Here is a 19,981-nt window from a genome sequence, read left to right on the forward strand (position 1 = left end):
CAACTAGAATATGCTTTAGATTTTTTCCCCATTTTGAAAGTTATTCTGGAGCTGAAGATAATGAACAGTAATACTAGCACTGGGAATTCTGATGAAGGAACATTTTGGTTGAAAGGGCTTATTTATCAGGAGATTCGTATTAGTTCTACAAGCTTTTCCTTTTTTCTTTCTGTAGGTCGAATGCTGTACAATATTATGTACAAGGGCGGAACCAGGAACGCTTAGCTGAATGTTACTATATGTTAGAGGATTATGAGGGATTAGAGAACCTTGCCATTTCACTTCCAGAAAACCACAAGTTACTTCCAGTAGGTATTGCAAATTTTAGGTTTTGGAATTGTTAGGTTACTTTATAAAATTTTATGTTACAATAAAGAAAATTAAAAATCTATAATTTTACAGTTTCTTAGACATGGAATGATGCTTTTAATTATAAAGCAATATATAAATTATATAGAATGCTTGAAAATGGAGGGGGAAAGTCATTCACGTTCCTACTACTTTAACATTACCACAGTCTCGTGTTGTCTGTTAAGATTTATAAAGTTGCTTTTTAAATGTTAGCTGAATACATGAAATATTTACAGATGAAATGGTATATTGCTAGGGATTTGCTTCAAAATAATCTGAAATTGTTTGAAATTTGCTGTAACTTAAGTTTAAAATGATTGCTCAACTTTTACTATGTTATATTAACAATAAAGTATTTCAAGTTAAAAGAGAAATCGAAAAGAGTTCTCTTGCTTTCGAATGTTCTTTTAGAGCCTCTTAATTAATTGTTGAATACTGTAAATAAGTTTGTATTTTATGTGTTTAATATGTAAATCACTAAGCTGTACAATGCTTGTAGAGCTGACGGCTCTCAACTGCAGAGTCTGAACGTATATCAGTTGTGAGTTCCACTTCAAAGATTTTGCCTATTAGCTAATAGGTAAGTATGGAATTATGGCAATTCAGTTTTCCCTATTGTGAATTTGAGCAGTTATCTCTGTAATGGTATTTTCACTCCCCCTTATTTTCAATCCTATGGGTTTTCTTGAGTAGGAAAGAAACTGAAATTACTTAGAACCCTGGGGTATAGCGAAGAGTGTATCCTCCATTAGTGTTGTCTGTTAGATGTGTCTGATGACACCAACAAACATTTTGCTGTAGGGTATCCAGAAAAGTAATATTCCTGAGTAAATACTAAGTAATTATAACTATAATAATAATTAAATAACTAAAATAGTAAAGATTTTAGTATTATAAGTTTTAAATAAAGTTATAGAAGAATGTTTAATAATATGGGAAGGTGTATACAATATTTAAGTAGGAAATACGGGACACAAAATTATGTATTGTATGATTGTGTACAACACAAACATATACATATATATTCATAGGACAAAGATGTTAAGAAATTACACCAGACTATTGAGAGAGGTTTCTTATAAATGATAAGGTTATGAGTAATTTCACTTTTTCATGTTTTGTAATTTTTTTTTTTACAATTAGAATATATTCCCTTATCAGAAAAATATAAGCATTGTTTTTAAAAAGATAGTTGGATATAAAATATATTTTCATACTTCTAAAAATATTGTAGAAGGGTTGGGGAGGGAAAACCTCTGGCTAATTAGATATTCTGAAAGAAAAAAAATGGTGTTCTGAAAATGGCCAGTGCAGCTGAACAAGTAAGATTTGTGGTGGTGGTGGTGGTGGTGGTGGTGGTGGTGGTTCTTCTTCCTTGCTCCCACCACTTTCCAAGGGAGTTCTGTTTTGGGTCTAGCTTCCTGAATTGATTAATGGCAGACTTCTCTAGGACATTTCTTTACAGAAGTATTTGAGAACTCTATGGATGTGAGATTTCCCTTAAGTCTCTAGTTAATAATTAGCCCTGAGTATACCACCAATTGACATAAAGGTTTTTTTCACGCACTTGTGGGGGATTTGTTTTGGAGCTTGACATTTCTGTGTACTAGCTACTGAACTGAGAGAAGAAAGGAGTGCAGTGTCTTCAGGGCCTTGCTAAAAATCAGATCCACAGCCTGAGCCAGTGAAGCTCTGATTTTATAGAAGTGATGCCTTAGCATCCGTTCTCAATTGTACCCTCTGCCCTTGCGTCTGTTTACAAGAAAAATCTGTAACTACCAGTAAATTTAATACTCATACGTCCCTATGGAGTTTTGTGAAATTAAAATATAAGGAATTTCTTTGCTCTATGAAATCTGATAGTATTGTTTTGTTTGTACAGGAAATAGCACAAATGTTTGTCAGAGTTGGGATGTGTGAACAAGCAGTGACTGCATTTTTGAAATGCAATCAACCAAAGGCAGCGGTAGATACCTGCGTACATCTCAACCAAGTAGGAACTGAAACTTTCTGTCTGTGCAGCTTTTTGTCTTAGGAATTTTTAAGTCAAGCCAAATTAAAGTCACCCTAGTGATCTTTTAAAGATTATTGGCAATGTAAGGGTTGGAGAGCCTGACATGAATTTTATGAAAGGAGCCAGGCAGGTATTCTCTTAATTGAGGACCAAGAAAGTTGCACTTACCTCTTAAAGTGCTACCGTGAGGGGTGACCCACTTATAGCCAGCTCAGTATAGGCGCATGAACAAACCCTGTGCTTTTAGTCTGGCAAGTTTTTGTCTGGAAGTAATTTCATAATTTTCTGCATTTTATTAGGGTTGGGTTTTGTTTCCAAAGAAGGACCAGTTAATAGTCGGTCATTGCCTGAGGAAGGAATCGAGTCACTTTATCAATATTTATTTTGGCAAATCTGTTTTCCTTTTCCTTTATAGAAAACATACATTTGATATTTTTAAGAGCTGAAATTAAACTAAAAGTACAGAGTTATTACAGAAACTATTGACAATCAATGTATTCTTTTAATATTTTTCTTAAAGTATTTTTAAGACCTCATTTGCTTTATAAAAATAATTTTTAAATGTCAAATCTAGTAGGATATTTTCACAACTGAAATTGCATATTTTGTTTTACTATAAAATGTAAACAAGTGTGTCTTTTTCTTGCTTGATGTTTTGTAAGATGAGAATTACAAGATTAATATGATTATAAACTTTGAAACTTTCATTTTCACATGTATTTCTTAAGCAAATCAGAGTCTTAGAGATCACTTAATCATTTTGATGTATGCTTATATAACTTGTGTTGCTGTGATTTTAAATGCTATTTTTAAAATATAACCATTTTTAATTTGGAAATTGGGCTTTTATTATAAAGTTTAAGCTTTCTTGTGTGAATTTTATGATCTATGTGACCGTAAATACTTGGGTGACTGAATGGTGTAATTTTTCTCCTAGTGGAACAAAGCTGTTGAATTGGCTCAAAATCATAGTATGAAAGAAATTGGATCTCTGTTAGCTAGGTATGCATCTCATTTACTGGAAAAGAATAAAACTTTTGATGCCATAGAACTCTATCGGAAAGCCAATTACTTTTTGGATGCTGCTAAACTGATGTTTAAGGTAATGTAAAAATCTTAGTGAATATTTGATTTGTTCCAGTCACAATATTTTAATATATGAAAGAGCACATTCTCCATTTTCTTTGGAAACAAATATTTATTACAACAAAACCACTCTGGTTTTATTGCTTCCGTATACATTATTTTAGTGTTACTGCCTTTTACCAACAAAGATGTTTATTAATATTAGCAACTTACTAATACCTAAACAATTTTATGTTGAATACTGGAGTTTAAGAGTTAAAGAAAGTGCTGAAACTACAAAGAACAAATTTCTACAACAGGGAATTAAATTTTGTTGATAATAGAGTTTTGAGTTCTTTTAAATGTACAAGTTTTAAATATTATACTTTACATAATATTTATTTGGAGGGAAGATAATTAGTATAGTATTAGTGTATACACATTTTACGTTCTATTCTATTCCCGTTTAATTTAATGAAAAAGGAAAAATTTCTCTCAAAATCATTTAAATAAGTTTCAGCTTCTGAAGAATGCACCGTGTTAACAGCATGATTTCTTTGTGTACTTGGAACTTTATTTTAAAAATCTTTGTGTTATGGAAAATACCAGCATTTCATCAACACTTTCTTTATTCTGATGTAGTTATCTAACAGCACCTCTCATTTTCTAAGAGTGATCTGAGTTCCAATTCCTAGGGCTAAATACTAAGGAAAGAACTAAATATATATAGGTACTAATGAAAAGAAGATAGGTTTTAAAGTATTTATCTTAAATAGGTGGTATTTGTATTCCATCTTACTGATTTTCCTCCTTTTTTAGGGAATCAAATTTGTTAGTTTTGGAAATGATTATATTTGTACAAATATAGATAAGAAGTAACTTCCCTCAATTTTTAAAAATGTTTAAGGTTGCAGATGAAGAGGCAAAGAAAGGAAGTAAACCTTTACGTGTCAAGAAGCTCTATGTAATGTCAGCCTTACTTATAGAGCAACACCATGAACAGATGAAGAATGCCCAGCGAGGAAAAGTTAAAGGAAAAAGTTCAGAGGTAAAGTAGCAGGTTAAATAACATTAAATCATCCGAAGTGTTTAAGAAAAAAGAGAAAGAGACTGTCAAACTTCTCTTATGGACAGGTCATTTAATTTGCGTGTCTGCATTTGTTTCTTTAAATGATAGGAAGAAAAATAATGACTGATTTAGAATTAGTTTTCAAATTTAGAAATTTCTACCTAGAAATATTAAAATTGTTTTTCTGTAATACTAATCTGTAGTCTTTGCTTTAATGTCTTATTTTTGTTAAAAAATTTTACTTACCTGGGAAATCCTCCTTTTCTCATCAGTGAGTTTTAAAACTTTCCTAGATATATTATTTTAATGCATAAAAGAATGTCTGATTAACTTAAAATCTAATTAGTTACGTTTTAAAATTTATTCATACCAGTTTAACAAACTATGAATTATACTAAAAAATTAAGTCTGTTTTGGGTGCAGTGGCTCACACCAGTAATCTCAGTGACTAGGGAGGCTTAGATGGGAGGATCACTTGGGTCCGTGAGTTTGAGACTGCAGTGAGCTATGACCATGCAACTGCATTCCAGCTTGGGTGACAGTAATACCTCATCTCTTAAAAAAAAGTCTGTAATCATAGTTTAGTAATGATAAAATCTGCTCGTTTAGATACTTTAATGACTGTTGTTATTCGGGAGTTGATGCTGTGTGTGTGTTTGTACTGATGCAAAGTGTGGGCTGACTTTACTTGTAGGCCACTTCTGCCTTGGCTGGTTTGCTGGAAGAGGAAGTTCTGTCTACAACAGATCGTTTCACAGATAATGCATGGAGAGGGGCAGAGGCTTACCACTTCTTTATGCTTGCACAGAGGCAGCTCTATGAGGGATATGTGGACGCTGCACTGAAGACAGGTGGGCGTGTCACCTAATGTGTATAGTATGTCTGAATATTATAAATTGAGTGTGAAGGGCCAGCTTCTTCAATTTGCCTTTATGTGGCCTTCAATAACATTTTTTCCTATGGATTTATTTTCTTACGTTTGAGATTATGCTATATATAATTTGTCTTATGCATTCCCATTTTTGAAGTTTTTTTTTAATGCAGAGAAAACACATAGCTCACAGAAATGTCAGAAATTTGAGATAAGCAAAAAGAACGTGTATAGCATTCATATGGCTAGCCATTCAAAGTTAAATACTTCATAGCCAAGTTAATATTTTTTGGAGAAAAATATATATACATGTATATATTAAATATACTTAATACATATATTTAAAATCATAAAATATATTTAATACCTACATTAAGATAATTTTATTCTTTACAGTATTGGGAGTATAACATGGCATACTTTTATGTACTTTTTCAAAACCATGTTTTAAAATATTTCCATATTTTACATCTACATTGCTATAGCATTTATCTTGTGTTTTATAAAAGTGATACTTACCTAATAATTTCAGCCAAAACAAAAATATGAAGAAAAAGTAAAATAATCTAATCATTTATAAAATAATCCTATCACTCAGAGGTAATCGTTGCTAAGGTTTGGGTAAACTTCCTTTTAGATGTTTCTACATGCAGGATTATGATTTTTCCCCTCAGCAGTATATTATAGCTCTTTCCTCATTCTTAAACAGAGATCTGTGTAAACATTCTACCTAATATTGCATGGTATTTGTGTACTGTAATTGATAGAAGATTATTTACATGTAGTAATCAGGATCTCAGTCTCTTCTTAACAATAACAATATTCTAGAGTTTAGATATATGAACTCCAGAGAGCGTAATTATGATAATTATGTTATAAGCCAAAGCATATGAATGACTAAATCATTACTGGTCTTTCAGCTTGGCCATGGCAAGCACTGTCATGACACGGCACCTTTCATCTGTCACATTGGTGACATCATCCATTTGCTGCTCACATCATCACCAAATGCACATCACACATCACACTCTAATCCTAATAGATCATGAATCTTTATTCTAATGTCATGATCTTAAAAGAAAACTTTTAGAAAAATTCTTTTATTTGAATATTTCTGGAATTCTATAGGGATGATTTTTATTTTTAATTATTTTTATAAGAGTTCTTTAGAGACCATATGCAATAATCCTCTTTCATATATATTGATTTTCCCTAGCATTTATAAGTTATAGTTACTTAACCTTGCTAAGCTTCAGTTTCTCTTTGTGTAAAGAAAGGATAATAGTATCTTCCTCATAGAGTTATTGTAATGATTGAGAAGTTCATGAAAAGAAAACTCACTTATTTTGCTGCCTGGACATTGTGAGCCCTCAATAAGTGGTAGCTGTGGTGATGATATTAATAGTGTTTTTTTATATAGTCATATCTGTCAGTCTTTTACTTCATATTTTTCATGCTTAGGAATTCCTTTAAGTTTTTTAAATATTATGTTTATTATAATATCTAAGTTATCCTGAAACCATATATTGAGTTTATTCTTTCTTAACAGATTTGAAATTCTACCTTCGTGTGCTGAGACCAGCTCGGTCAGGGAGACCCTAACCCAGTGGCGATAGAGGAATTAAAGACATGCACGCAGAAATACAGATGTATGAAGTGGGAAATCAGGGGTCTCACAGCCTTCAGAGCTGAGAGCCCCGAACAGAGATTTACTCATTTGAGGTGGAGGTGCCACTATACCACCATGGTTCCAGATAATAGGAGCTCTTGCCATACTTCTTATATCTACCATCTGACTGTTTTGTTCAGACCATCTGAACATAGTGTGGCCATGGCACGCAGACTGAGAGGTGCAATTCAAGCTAAACATCCCCTTAGGGGACCAATTAATAATGATTCCATAGGAATCGTGCAGCACCTCTGCCTGTTCTGCAATGTAATCTTCTTAAACAAGTATGTTCATTTTTTCTGGCCAGGTTCAATTTTGTTTACAAATAGGTTTTTGAGGGCGGTATGCCTCAATTATAGGAGCAGATTTATTATGGTAAATACTGAAATCAGAAAGCATGTGTAACTACATCATAGAGTGATTACATCTAGGCATTATTGCCAGCCAAGATTGATAAAGATGCCCAATAAGTATAATTGTTCCCTGTGTCAGCCCTTATTGAAGGAATACTCACGGCAATGGTGATCACTGCTATCATAGCTACCATTAAATTACTCATTATGACTGGTTGTCCCGCTTTCCTCAGATTTTCTTCCAACATCTGTGACAGCTTCTTGATCTGTCCCAAGGTGGGTAGCTGTGTTCGACGGGTGTTGCTTGTGACAGCTGGGATCCTCCTCTCCTCAGTGTCAGTTTTGACATTGCTGCAACCGGGGGGTCCTCGGGATCATCCCGGAATCTCTTCCTCAGCATCTGGCTTGTAAGGTTTCAGGTGTCTTGATGGTATCCAAATCAGCTGTTGATTTTGGCCTGGAGAAACACAAGCATAACCTCTACCTCAAATTATTATTTTACCTATTTCCCAACTTTTTGTTATCAGATCTCTCCACCAAACCAGTTGTTCTGCTTCTGTCTTTGCAGCTGGTTTCTGTAGATGCTGTTCAGCTGCTGATAACATCTGGCCTTTGGGCAGGCTCAAAAAATTTAAAGTTAATAATGCTAGATTCAATTGTGTATGGGCTGTCCCATAATCCCTATTTCTCCCCCTTTTTTGTTTTTGTCATCAGTTGTTCATCTGTATGAAGTCGTAACTGAGCATTTTCAATTAACTGTGTAGAATGAACCACGTTTGAAGAATCAGAAATCACATTAAAAGGCATGTCAAAAGCAGTCAATATCTCAATCACAGCTACAAGCTTCGCTTTTTGAACTGAAGTATAAGGCGTCTGGAAAACTTTACCTTTTGATCCAGAATAAGAAGCTTTACCATTGCTAGACCCATCTGTAAAACAATGAAAATGCTTAGCAGGCTGCAGGTTGTTGATCACAGGAATTGTAAATGCAAATTGTTCACAGTCTTGCTCAGCTAAGGGGATAGTAAAGAAACAGTCTTGGCCGGGCGCGGTGGCTCAAGCCTGTAATCCCAGCACTTTGGGAGGCCGGGACGAGATTGAGACCATCCTGGCTAACATGGTGAAACCCCGTCTCTACTAAAAAATACAAAAAACTAGCCAGGCGACGTGGCGGGCGCCTGTAGCCCCAGCTACTCGGGAGGCTGAGGCAGGAGAATGGCGTAAAGCCGGGAAGCGGAGCTTACAGTGAGCTGAGATCCGGCCACTGCACTCCAGCCTGGGCGGCAGAGCGAGACTCTGTCTCAAAACAAAACAAAACAAAACAAACAAAAACAAACAAAAAAAGAAACAGTCTTTTAAATCTATGACAATTAAAGGCCAATTTTTTGGAATTATAGCAGAAGGCAATCCTGGCTGTAATGCTCCCATAGTTTGTAAAACTGAATTGATGGCTGTTAAGTCAGTTAACATTCTCCATTTACCTGATTTTTTCTTAATTACAAAAACTAGAGAATTCTAAGGAGAAAATGTTGGAGCTGTGTGCCCATTTTCTAATTGTTTAGTAACTAATTTCTCTAAAGCCTCCAGTTTCTCTTAGCGGCCATTGTTCTATCCAAATTGGCTTATCTAATAACCATTTTAAAGGTAGAGGTTCTGGAGGCTTAACAATGGCTGCCATCAAAAATGATATCCTAATCTTTGGCGGGAACTTTGTCTTTCTGCTTGAAGTGGTTCTTTCAAACCTTGCACATTTTTTTTCTAGTCCCATACCAGGGACATACCCCATTTCTTGCATTATATGTTGACTTTGAGGGCTATATAATTGTTCTGGAATTAGAACTTGTGATCCCCATTGTTGTAATAAATCTCTCCCTCATAAATTTATAGGCACAGAAGTTATAATTGGTCGAATAGTCCCAGGTTGTCCATCAGGCCCTTCACAATGCAAAATATAACTACTTATACTACAGGGGCTTTACCAACTCCAACTATGTAAAATTGAGCGGGTTGAATTGGCCACGTGCATGGCCAGTGCTGTAGAGAAATGATTGAAATGTCTGCTCCTGTATCTACCAAACCTTTGAATTTTTTCCCTGAATAGTTATTTCACAGGTAGGATGTTTAGATCAGTAATTTGATTTACCCAGTAAGCTGTCTTGTTTATTTGTGCTTCCAAATCCTCCTGTTCATTTAATTTCACTTTTTCCCATTTCCACATATGGCACAATCAGGAGCTGTGCTATGTGCTCTCCTGGCTCTGCTTTCCAGGGAACAGAAGTAGATATAACAATTTGAATTTCACCATTGTAATCTGAATCAATGACTCCTGTATGTATTTGTACCCCTTTTAAACTTAAACTAGACTTTCCTAAAAGTAATCCTATTGTGCCTGCTGGCAAGAGTCCACAGACTCCTGTTGGGACCCTTTGCGGGAGTTCCCCAGGCAGAAGACTCACAGCTTTTGTGCAGGATAAATCTACTGTGGCACTACCGGCTGTGGTGGGGGACAGACATTGTACAGGGGTGAGGGAATGGCCTGAGCTGGAAATGCCCCGATTTGGAATGGGGCCCGGGACGGGCCCCTCATTGTGTTTCCCAAAATTGGGTCCCCATCTTTATCAAACTTAGAGTGACACTGATTAGCCCAATGTTTTCCGTTTTTACATTTTGGACATATTTCAGTCTCAGCAGTTTTCTTTCTTCCCCTATCTGGTGGCCTGACTCACTGATTTTTTTCTACATTTTTTTTTTTTAGTATGATGATGCTTCCCACAGTTAAAACAAGCTCCAGGAAATAGAGTATTTCCTTTATCCACTCTTAGTCCTACCATTTCTTGTGCTAGCAGAGTAGCCTTATGCAGATTACTTCCGATACCATCACAGGCCTTGATATAATCAATTAAATGTGCTTTCCCTCTGATAGGTTGCAGAGCAGCCCAGCAATCAGGATTAGCATTGTCGAAAGCTAATAACTGCAGCACTATATCCTGAGCAGCCAAATCTACAATCACCTTTTTAAGAGACTCCTGTAACCGAGCTATAAAATCCACTTATGGTTCTTTTGGTCCCTGTTTTATAGCACAAAAGGAAGGGTATTGTTCTCCACATGAAGTGATTTTTTTTCCCAAGCTCTAATGCACACTCCTCTAAGCTGTTCTATAGCATCATCCTGCATGACCACTTGTGCATCTAAACCAGCCCAGCTGCCAACCCCCAAAAGTTGGTCTGTAGTTATATTAATTTGAGGTTGGGCCTGGGCATTGCGAGCAGCCTGAATGGAAGCTTCATCTGCCCACTGTTTGGACGAACGGAGGCAAGATGGTGCACTTCTGGGTTCTTCATCACCAACTTTTCCCGTGTGCGCGAAAATGCACCTGGCGCCCAGGAAGGTGCAGACCAACTGGGCATGCGCCAGGTGACATCAATCCGAAGAGACCAAGATTTACCTGGTTGCACCTGTGGAACGCCCCCCAACAGGCCCGTGCCCTGCCTATTGCCCTCCCACTCCTAGAAAAGCCGCTCCCGGCCAGCGCCCCTCGCGGACTTCCCAGCCCCCAGTCGGGACTGTATCAGGAACTCCGCCCGAGAGCTCACCGGGCGACTCTCTAAAGGACGCCGACAGACCTCTCCCTACCCACCTACTTCCCTGAAGCTAGGTTACCAAAATAAATTTGCAGTTTTGCTCCTACCCTTGCCTGCTCACTGGTTCTTTTGTGCCCGCTCTGGTGGTCTTAGAAAAACAAATCACCCACCAAGTTTTAAATTTTAAGAACTGAGCAGGAGTTAGATAAGCTCGAGTAAGAGTGTCCCAGTCAGTAGGAATCATCTGACTGGAAACAGCAACATTCTTTAACAGTCCCATTACAAAAGGAGAACCTGGTCCATACTGATTTATAGCTTGTTTAAATTCTTTGAGTAATTTAAAAGGAAAAGCCTCAAATGTAACTGTAATATTTCCCTGTTGTTCTAGGGGGTGTATTCTAACAAGGAACTGCCAAGCCTTTAAATCACCCTCTCGTCTAGCTTGCTGAATTCCTGCCTGAATAGAACTAAGAGTGGTCGCTTGAGGCGCTGCTCGAACAGTCACTGGGGCAACTACTTTTAGCCCAGTGTCCTCTGGAAAAGAAAGATTTGGAGGGTCATTTTCTTCAAAATAATAATGAGCAGGTGCAGAAGGGTAGGGATGAACGTCTCCCTCCTTTACAGTTTTAGCTTTAGCTGTCAATAAACTTGCTCTGTAACCTCTTCTGTTGCTTCATTATACTGTCCTTCCTCCTCATCATCAATGTGAAAACCAAGGTGGAACAAACCACAGCCAACACTTGTCACATTGTTACCCTTAAAGGCATTCTTAAACCATGATGCTTCTGAGCTCCTCTTCTTACCACAGGGATTGCTTTAAGAGTACTTGGGTGTCCTCCAGCTAGTTCCATGTTCTCCAGCCGTCGCTCCGGTGACCCTTCAACTTGGATTCAAGCCCCCACGATGGACGCCACTTGCCGAGACCAGCTTGGTTGGGAAGACCCTAACCCAGTGGCAGTAGAGGAATTAAAGACACACACACAGAAATGTAGAGGTGTGAAGTGGGAAATCAGGGGTCTCACAGCCTTCAGAGCTGAGAGCCCCAAACAGAGATTCACCCACGTATTTATTAACAGCAAGCCAGTCATTAGCATTGTTTCTATAGATATTCAATTAACTAAAAGTATCCCTTATGGAAAACAAAGGGATGGGCGTGAAATAAAGGGATGGGTCTGGCTAGTTATTTAAAGCAGGAGCATGTCCTTAAGGCACAGATTGCTCATGCTATTGTTTGTGGTTTAAGAATGCCTTTAAGTGGTTTTCCGCCCTGGGCCGAACCAGGTGTTCCTTGCCCTCATTCCAGTAGACCCACAACCTACCAACGTGGGTGTTATGGCCATCATGAACATGTCACAGTGCTGCAGAGATTTTGTTTATGGTCAGGTTTGGGGCCTGTTTATGACCAGATTTTGGGGGGGCCTATTCCCAACATTCATGAAACTAAATTTATACATTTTTAAAAATTATACTTTAAGTTCTGGGTACATGTGCAGAATGTGCAGGTTTGTTACATAGGTATACACATGCGATGGTGGTTTGCTGCACCCTTCAACCTGTCATCTACATTGGGTATTTCTCCTAATGCTATCACTCCCCCAGCCCCCTACCCCCAAAGGGGCCCCGGTGTGTGATGGCTTGCCCTTGTGTCCGTGTGTTCTCATTGTTCAACTCTCACTTACGAGTGAGAATCTGTGTTTGGTTTTCTGTTCTTGTGTTAGTTTGCTGAGAATCTTGGTTTCTAGCTTCATCCATGTCCCTCCAAAGGACATGGACGCATCCTTTTTTATGGCTGCATAGTATTCCATAGTGTATATGTGCCACATTTTCTTTATCCAGTCTATCATTGATGGGCATTTGGGTTGGTTCCAAATCTTTACTATTGTGAACAGTGCTGCAGTAAGCATACATGTGCTTGTGTCTTTATAGTAGAATGATTTATAATCATTTGGGTATATACCCAGTAATGGGATTGCTGGGTCAAATGGTGTTTCTAGTTCTAGATCCTTGAGGAATCGCCACACTGTCTTCCACAATGGTTGAACTAATTTACACTCCCACCAACAGTGTAAAAGTGTTCCTGTTTCTCTACATCCTCTCTAGGATCTGTTGTTTCCTGACTTTTCAGTGATCACCATTCTAACTGGTGTGAGATGGTATCTCAATGTGGTTTTGATTTGCATTTCTCTAATAACCAGTGATGAGCTTTTTTTGCATATGTTTGTTGGGTGCACAAATGTCTTCTTTGGAGAAGTGTCTGTTCATATCCCTTGCCCACTTTTTGATGGGGTTATTTGCTTTTTTCTTGTAAATTTGTTTAAGTTCTTTGTAGATTCTGGCTATTAGCCCTTGGTCAGATGGGTAGATTGCAAAAGTTTTCTCCCATTCTGTAGGTTGCCAGTTCACTCTGTTGATAGTTTGTTTGCTGTGCAGAAGCTCTTTAGTTTAATCAGATCCCATTTTTCTGTTTTGGCTTTTGTTGCCACTGCTTTTGGTGTTTTAGTCACGAAGTCTTTGCCCATGCCTATGTCCTGAATGATATTGCCTAGGTTTTCTTCTAGGGTTTTTATGGTTTTAGGTCTTATGTTTAAGTCTTTGATCCATCTTGAGTTAATTTTTGTATAAGGTGTAAGGAAGTGATCCAGTTTCAGCTTTCTGCATATGGCTAGCCAGTTTTCCCAACATCATTTATTAAATAGGGAATCCCTTCCCCATTTCTTGTTTCTGTCAGGTTTGTCAAAGATCAGATGGTTATAGATGTTTGGCGTTATTTCTGAGGCCTCTGTTCTGTTCCATTGGTCTATAGATCTGTTTTGGTGCCAGTACCATGCTATTTTTGTTACTGTAACCTTGTAGTATAGTTTGTAGTCAGGTAGAGTGATGCCTCCAGCTTTGTTCTTTTTGCTTAGGATTGTCTTGGCTATGCAGGCTCTTTTTTGGTTCCATATGAAATTTAAAGGATTTTTCTTATTCTCTGAAGAAAGCCACTGGTAGTTTGATTGGGATAGCATTGAATCTGTAGATTACTTTGGGCAGTATGGCCATTTTGACGATATTGATTCTTCCTCTCTATGAGCATGGAATGTTTTTCCATTTGTTTGTGTCCTCTCTTATTTTGTTGAGCAGTGGTTTGTAATTCTCCTTGAAGAGGTCCTTCACATACCTTGTAAATTGTATTCCTAGGTATTTTATTCTCTTTGTAGCAATTGTGAGTGGGAGTTCACTTATGATTTGGCTCTCCGTTTGTCTATTATTGGGGTAGAGGAATGCTTGTTATTTTTGCACATTGATTTTATTTCTCCATTGCTTATGAAGCTTAGTTTGACTGGATATGAAATTCTGGGTTGAAAATTCTTTAAGAATGTTGAATATTGGCCCCCACTCTCTTCTGGCTTGTAGGGTTTCTGCTGAGAGATCTGCTGTTAGTCCGATGGGCTTCCCTTTTTGGGTAATCCGACCTTTCTCTCTGGTTGCCCTTAACATTTTTTCCTTCATTTCAACCTTGGTGAATCTGACAATATGTGTCCTGGGGTTGCTCTTCTCAAGGAGTATCTTTGTGGTGTTCTCTATATTTCCTGAATTTGAATGTTGGCCTGCCTTGCTAGGTTGGGGAAATTCTCCTGGATAATATCCTGAAGAGTGTTTTCCAGCTTGGTTCCATTCTCCCCGTCACTTTCAGGTACACCAATCAAATGTAGATTTGGCCTTTTCACATAGTCCCATATTTCTTGGAGGCTTTGTTCATGTCTTTTCACTCTTTTTACTCTAATCTTGTTTTCTTGCTTTATTTCCTTGAGTTGATCTTCAATCTCTGGTATCCTTTCTTCTGCTTGATCAATTTGGCTATTGATACTTGTGTATGCTTCACAAAGTTTTCATGCTGTGTTTTTCAGCTCCATCAGGTCATTTATGTTCTTCTCGAAACTGGTAATTCTAGTTAGCAATTCGTCTAACCTTTTTTCAAGGTTCTTAGCTTCCTTGCATTGGGTTAGAACATGCTCCTTTAGCTGGGAGGAGTTTGTTATTACCCACCTTCTGAAACCTGCTTCTGTCAATTAATCAAACTCATTCTCCATCCAGTTTTGTTCCCTTGCTGGTGAGAAGTTGTGATCCTTTGTAGGAGAAGAGGCATTTTGGTTTTTGGAATTTTCAGCCTTTTTGCGTTGGTTTCTCCCCATCTTCCTGGATTTATCTACTTTTGGTCTTTGCAGTCAGTGACCTGTGGATGGGGTCTCTGAGTGGACATCCTTTTTGTTGATGTTGATGCTATTCCTTTCTGTTTGTTAGTTTTCCTTCTAACAGTCAGGCCCCTCTGCTACAGGTCTGCTGGAGTTTGCCGGAGGTCCACCAGTGGAGGCTGCAGACCAGCAGAGATTGCTGCCTATTCTTCCTTTGGAAGCTTTGTCCCAGAGGGGCACCTGCCAGATGCCAGCCAACGCTCTCCTGTATGTGGTGTCTGTCGGCCCCTACTGGGAGGTGTCTCCTAGTCAGGATACATGGGGGTCAGGAACCCACTAGGAGATGTCTCCTAGTCAGGATACACGGGGGTCAGAGACACACTTGAGGAGGCAGTCTGTCCCTTATCAGAGTTCGAACGCGGTGCTGGTTGATCCGCTGCTGTTTTCAGAGCTGCCAGGTAGGGACATCTAAGTCTGCTGAAGCTGTGCCCACAACCGCCCCTTCCCCCAGGTACTCTGTCCCAGGGAGGTGGAAGTTTTATCTATAAGTCCCTGATTGGGGCTGCTGGCTTTTTTTCAGAGTTATCCTGCCCAGAGAGGAGGCAGTCTGGCTGCAGGGGCCTTGCTGAGCTGGGGTGGGCTCCGCCCAGTTTCAACTTCCCAGCAGCTTTGTTTACACTGTGAGGGTGAAACCACCTACTCAAGCCTCAGCAATGGTGGATGCCCCTTCCCCCACCAAGCTCAAGCATCCCAGGTTGAGCTCAGACTGCTGTGCTAACCACGAGACTTTCAAGCCCGTGAATCTTGAGCTTACTGGGCCCCGTGGGGGTGGGACCTGCTGAGCCAGACCACTTGGCTCCCTGGCTTCAGCCCCCGTTCCAGGGGAGTTAACAGTTCTGTCTCGCTGGTGTTCCAGGCGCCACTGGGGTATGAAAAAAAACTCCTGCAGCTAGCTTAGTGTCAGCCCAAACGGCTGCCCAGTTTTGTGCTGGAAACCCAGGGCCCTGGTGGCTTGGGCACCGGAAGGAATCTCCTGGTCTGCAGGTTGCGAAGACTGTGTTAAAAGTGCTGGGCTGGAGTGCATGGTACAGTCCCTAATGGCTTCCCTTGGCTGAGAGAGGGATTTCCCCATCCCCTTGCACTTCCCAGGTTAGGTGACTCCCCACCCTGCTTTGGCTCATCCTCCTTGGGCTGCACCCACTGTCCAATCAGTCCCAATGAGATGAACCTGGTACCTCAGGTGGAAATGCAGACATCACCCACCTTTGCGTCGATCTTGCTGGGAGCTGTTCGTATTCAGCCATGTTGCCAGCCAAGGTCAACTTTTTTTTTTTTTTTTTTTCTTAGACAGAGTCTTGCTCTGTCGCCCTGGCTGGAGTACAGTGGCGCAATCTCGGCTTGCTGCAAGCTCTGCAAGGTCAGCTTTTTTAGATCCCACATATGAGTGAGAACATGTGATATTTGTCAGAAATGTCCATTTTAGAAATCACTTGCGTATCTGTGTTTCTAAAAATTTGTAGTTTTCTTCTTGCTGGCTCTAAACGTTTATTTTTCAGTTTATTCCTAACATTAACAATGTTAATGATGAGGTTGTAAATTTTTTTCTAGTTGGTTATTATATATAAAAATTATTTTTCTATTTTTGTTTATTTTATAAGAGACCTTCATTTAGTTTTGACTAGTATATGATATAAATTATACACTGTTTAAAATAGCTGTATCATATTCAATTTATACACTATTTTTAGACTTAAAAGAACAGTTAGATCTTTAACTTGAGATGCTTCACCTACTGGGTGAAGATCTCTATATGCCTCATTTTTTTTTTTCTCAGTGGTAAAATGATCTGAAACAATATATGACCTGTAAAGTATTACCCTTGAACCTATTATGCTTTGGATATGAAATTAGAGGATATGGTTTATTATAACTGAATGATTACATTTTATATACATTTCTTCTACTAAACTTTGTTGTAAATACTTGACCCCAGAACCAGTTTATAGGATTCTGATTGTAAAACGCACGAATATATTGTTTTAAGCTTGTTTTATGAAATTTTTGATATACTATAACAAAGTATTTTTAAGATTCCAAGGTCTAGAGAAGAAAAAGATACAAATTGGTTATAAATCTAATGTCAAGTCTAATACTGTCTTAATATTAAATCGAATATTAAGTCTGCTTTTTTTTTATTATACTTTAAGTTCTGGGGTACCTGTGCAGAACGTGCAGATTTGTTACATAGGTATACATGTGTCATGGTTGGTGCTGCACCCATCAACCGTCATCTACATTAGGTATTTCTCCTAATGCTAACTCTCCCCTAGTCCCCCACCCCCGGCAGGCCCAAGTCTACAGTGCATTTTAAAGAAAGATTTTTATCTCCAGTATAATTGCAAATAAGATGCTGTAACTCGAATTGTCTGAACTGACAACTTGGAGACTCATTTTCACTTTTTCACAAAATCCTATTGTTTCAGTGAGACAAACGACAAAATCAGTAATACAAAAGCAATAATCTGTCCAGAGAAACACAAAGAAAAAAAATATTATTTTATACTGTTTTGCTTATATTGTTTTGCTTTTTTTTTTTTTTTTTAACAAAAGGAAACCTGGTATTATCTTGCAGTTTATGATTAACATAGTATAATACTCATTTGCTGTTTCTGAAGTGCCACAGAAATTTCTAACACAAATTGAAGAAAAATTGACACCAAAATTTTGTGTGTGTGTATGTGTGTGTGTATTTCTGAGCTGGCACAGCCATGTGTAGCATTTGGTGGTGGTTCTTTTCACAGGATGAGCTGTTAGCCAGCTTCACAGACCCTTGGATATCATGTAGCCTAGTTCCTCCTCCTAGTGCTCCCATCTCTCAACACCGTTTGCTTTCAGTTTGTTCATGCAAGTTCAACGAAAACACCTTAACTTAGATTCTTCCTTATGCATGTTCATAATATCATAATAATTATTTTTAAAAACCCAAATTGTCCTGTTTTTCTTAGCTCTTCATCTGAAAGACTATGAAGACATCATCCCTCCTGTGGAGATCTACTCTCTGCTAGCACTCTGCACATGCGCCAGCAGAGCCTTTGGGACTTGTTCAAAAGCTTTCATTAAACTTGAATCTTTAGAGACCCTCAGTTCAGAACAGAAACAGCAGTATGAAGACCTCGCTTTAGAAATATTCACCAAACATGCTCCAAAAGATAACAGAAAACCTGAATTGGACAGCCTTATGGAAGGGTAGGCTAATTTTAATTAGTGAATGTCATTCTACCTTATTAGAAGCTTGGATTTCTAGATGTACAATGTTTAATGTAGGAAGTAAAGCGCTAAATTTGGAAGCAATTCACATTAACATTATACCCTATTTTATTTATTCTTACAAGTGTGTTCATGCTTTTATTTTTTCATTGTAAGAAAGGTTTTTTCTTGAAAAAACTTTTTTAATTGAAAGTATTTGACATTAATCTTGGAATTTTTATTCTTTAGGTTTCTTAAAGTGTATTAAATAAATTAAGTTAGACTAATGAGAAGTTTTAAAGTATAATGAATTGTTTCTCCCCTTGTTTTACAGTGGAGAAGGGAAACTGCCAACATGTGTTGCCACAGGAAGCCCGATCACTGAGGATCAGTTCTGGATGTGCAGTGTATGCAAGCATGGTGTCCTTGCTCAGGAAATAAGCCACTACAGCTTCTGCCCCTTATGCCATAGTCCAGTGGGATAAAGGAATGATAAACTGTATATAACCGTAAAATAAAAGTAACATCTATAAATGGCTATATGCTGTATGTGTGATAAGGTTTATTTCTATGAGTTTTGTATGAAAATAAGCCTCATTATTTATAGTTGAATTTTCGCACAAAATACATGTTAATAAAATAATTTTTTAAGGCAATACAACTGTGAAATAATAAGGCTGATTTTCATATAAATGTATGAAAATCAACCATATTTTCTGTCTCCCTCTCTCTTTTGTCTATCTTGTATTTGGTTACATGATACCATGGGAATATTCCAAATAAAATATTTTTCTCACAGTGTCAAGGTAACTGAATTCGTTAAAAATCTTGAAGGGAGTGGGGAGTGGGGGAGGCATGGGAATGGGGCAAAGTTGAATTTAGAGAATTTTTATAACCCATGTTACAAGGAAGTTAAACAATTGTAATAGTGAAATGAACTTTCTCTGTAGCCATAGTTAATTAAATAAGCGTTGAATGTCTTCTTTATTATATATTCAGAAGTGAGGCGATGGCATTTTAAGACTTTTTTTGCAATCTAAATTGTTTCTAATAGCCCTATTCTTCTATTTTAAAACCTGTCCTTTTAGTTTCATTCAAGAGATGGCATTTGGAATTTACACTTTCATATGATTGTGCAGAAAACTTGGCTCTATTTATAATGAAAATAACAAACAAAAATATCCATTTTGTAGTTATAGCTTCTATTGAAACATTGTCACTAAGCTGGACCCTTCATTTACACAAGTATTGTTGAGGGAGTGATTCTTTCTTGATATGCATCTGTTTTCATGGATTATTAATTTAGAAGATAAACCATTTCTTATGTCTTGTATATAGCTAATAATGTTCTCTGTTTATTTCTCATGAATTCCCATTTTGTGGCTAAAGACAGAACTTTGCACTATTTCATCAAGATTATTTTATTGAGGTTTGGCTTACCTTTAGTAGAGGCAATACATAGAGATACGAAACTTTGTTATTGCAGCTACAATACACTTTCTCAATCTGATGTTTTTGTCTTATAGAGACCCAGGCAAGTTCAGCATGTTGCAGATTGGGAATAGTGAGCTATGAGAAGAGATTTA

The 19,981-nt window shown here is 37.8% G+C and overlaps 1 protein-coding gene across 4 annotated transcripts in view; it reads left to right on the plus strand.

The window, feature by feature from the left end:
• The window catches only part of WDR35 (WD repeat domain 35), a 74,887-nt gene extending 55,687 nt beyond the window's left edge, over positions 1–19,200 (plus strand). Inside the window, exons 21-27 of one of the 4 annotated variants that reach the window (XM_031934194.1) lie at positions 176–308; positions 2,234–2,344; positions 3,303–3,467; positions 4,338–4,478; positions 5,194–5,350; positions 18,155–18,395; positions 18,730–19,200. In XM_031934194.1, the coding sequence (XP_031790054.1) occupies positions 176–308; positions 2,234–2,344; positions 3,303–3,467; positions 4,338–4,478; positions 5,194–5,350; positions 18,155–18,395; positions 18,730–18,880 (1,099 nt within the window). In that variant the 3' untranslated portion in view covers positions 18,881–19,200. Of the gene's footprint in view, positions 1–175; positions 309–2,233; positions 2,345–3,302; positions 3,468–4,337; positions 4,479–5,193; positions 5,351–6,919; positions 7,872–18,154; positions 18,396–18,729 lie in introns of those variants that run through there. The other 3 variants (XM_031934196.1, XM_031934195.1, XM_031934197.1) reach the window with 3 other exon arrangements.
• The last annotated feature ends 781 nt before the right edge of the window (positions 19,201–19,981 follow it).

This window comes from Piliocolobus tephrosceles, chromosome 15, assembly GCF_002776525.5.
Source record: "Piliocolobus tephrosceles isolate RC106 chromosome 15, ASM277652v3, whole genome shotgun sequence".
NCBI classification, from domain to species: domain Eukaryota; kingdom Metazoa; phylum Chordata; class Mammalia; order Primates; family Cercopithecidae; genus Piliocolobus; species Piliocolobus tephrosceles.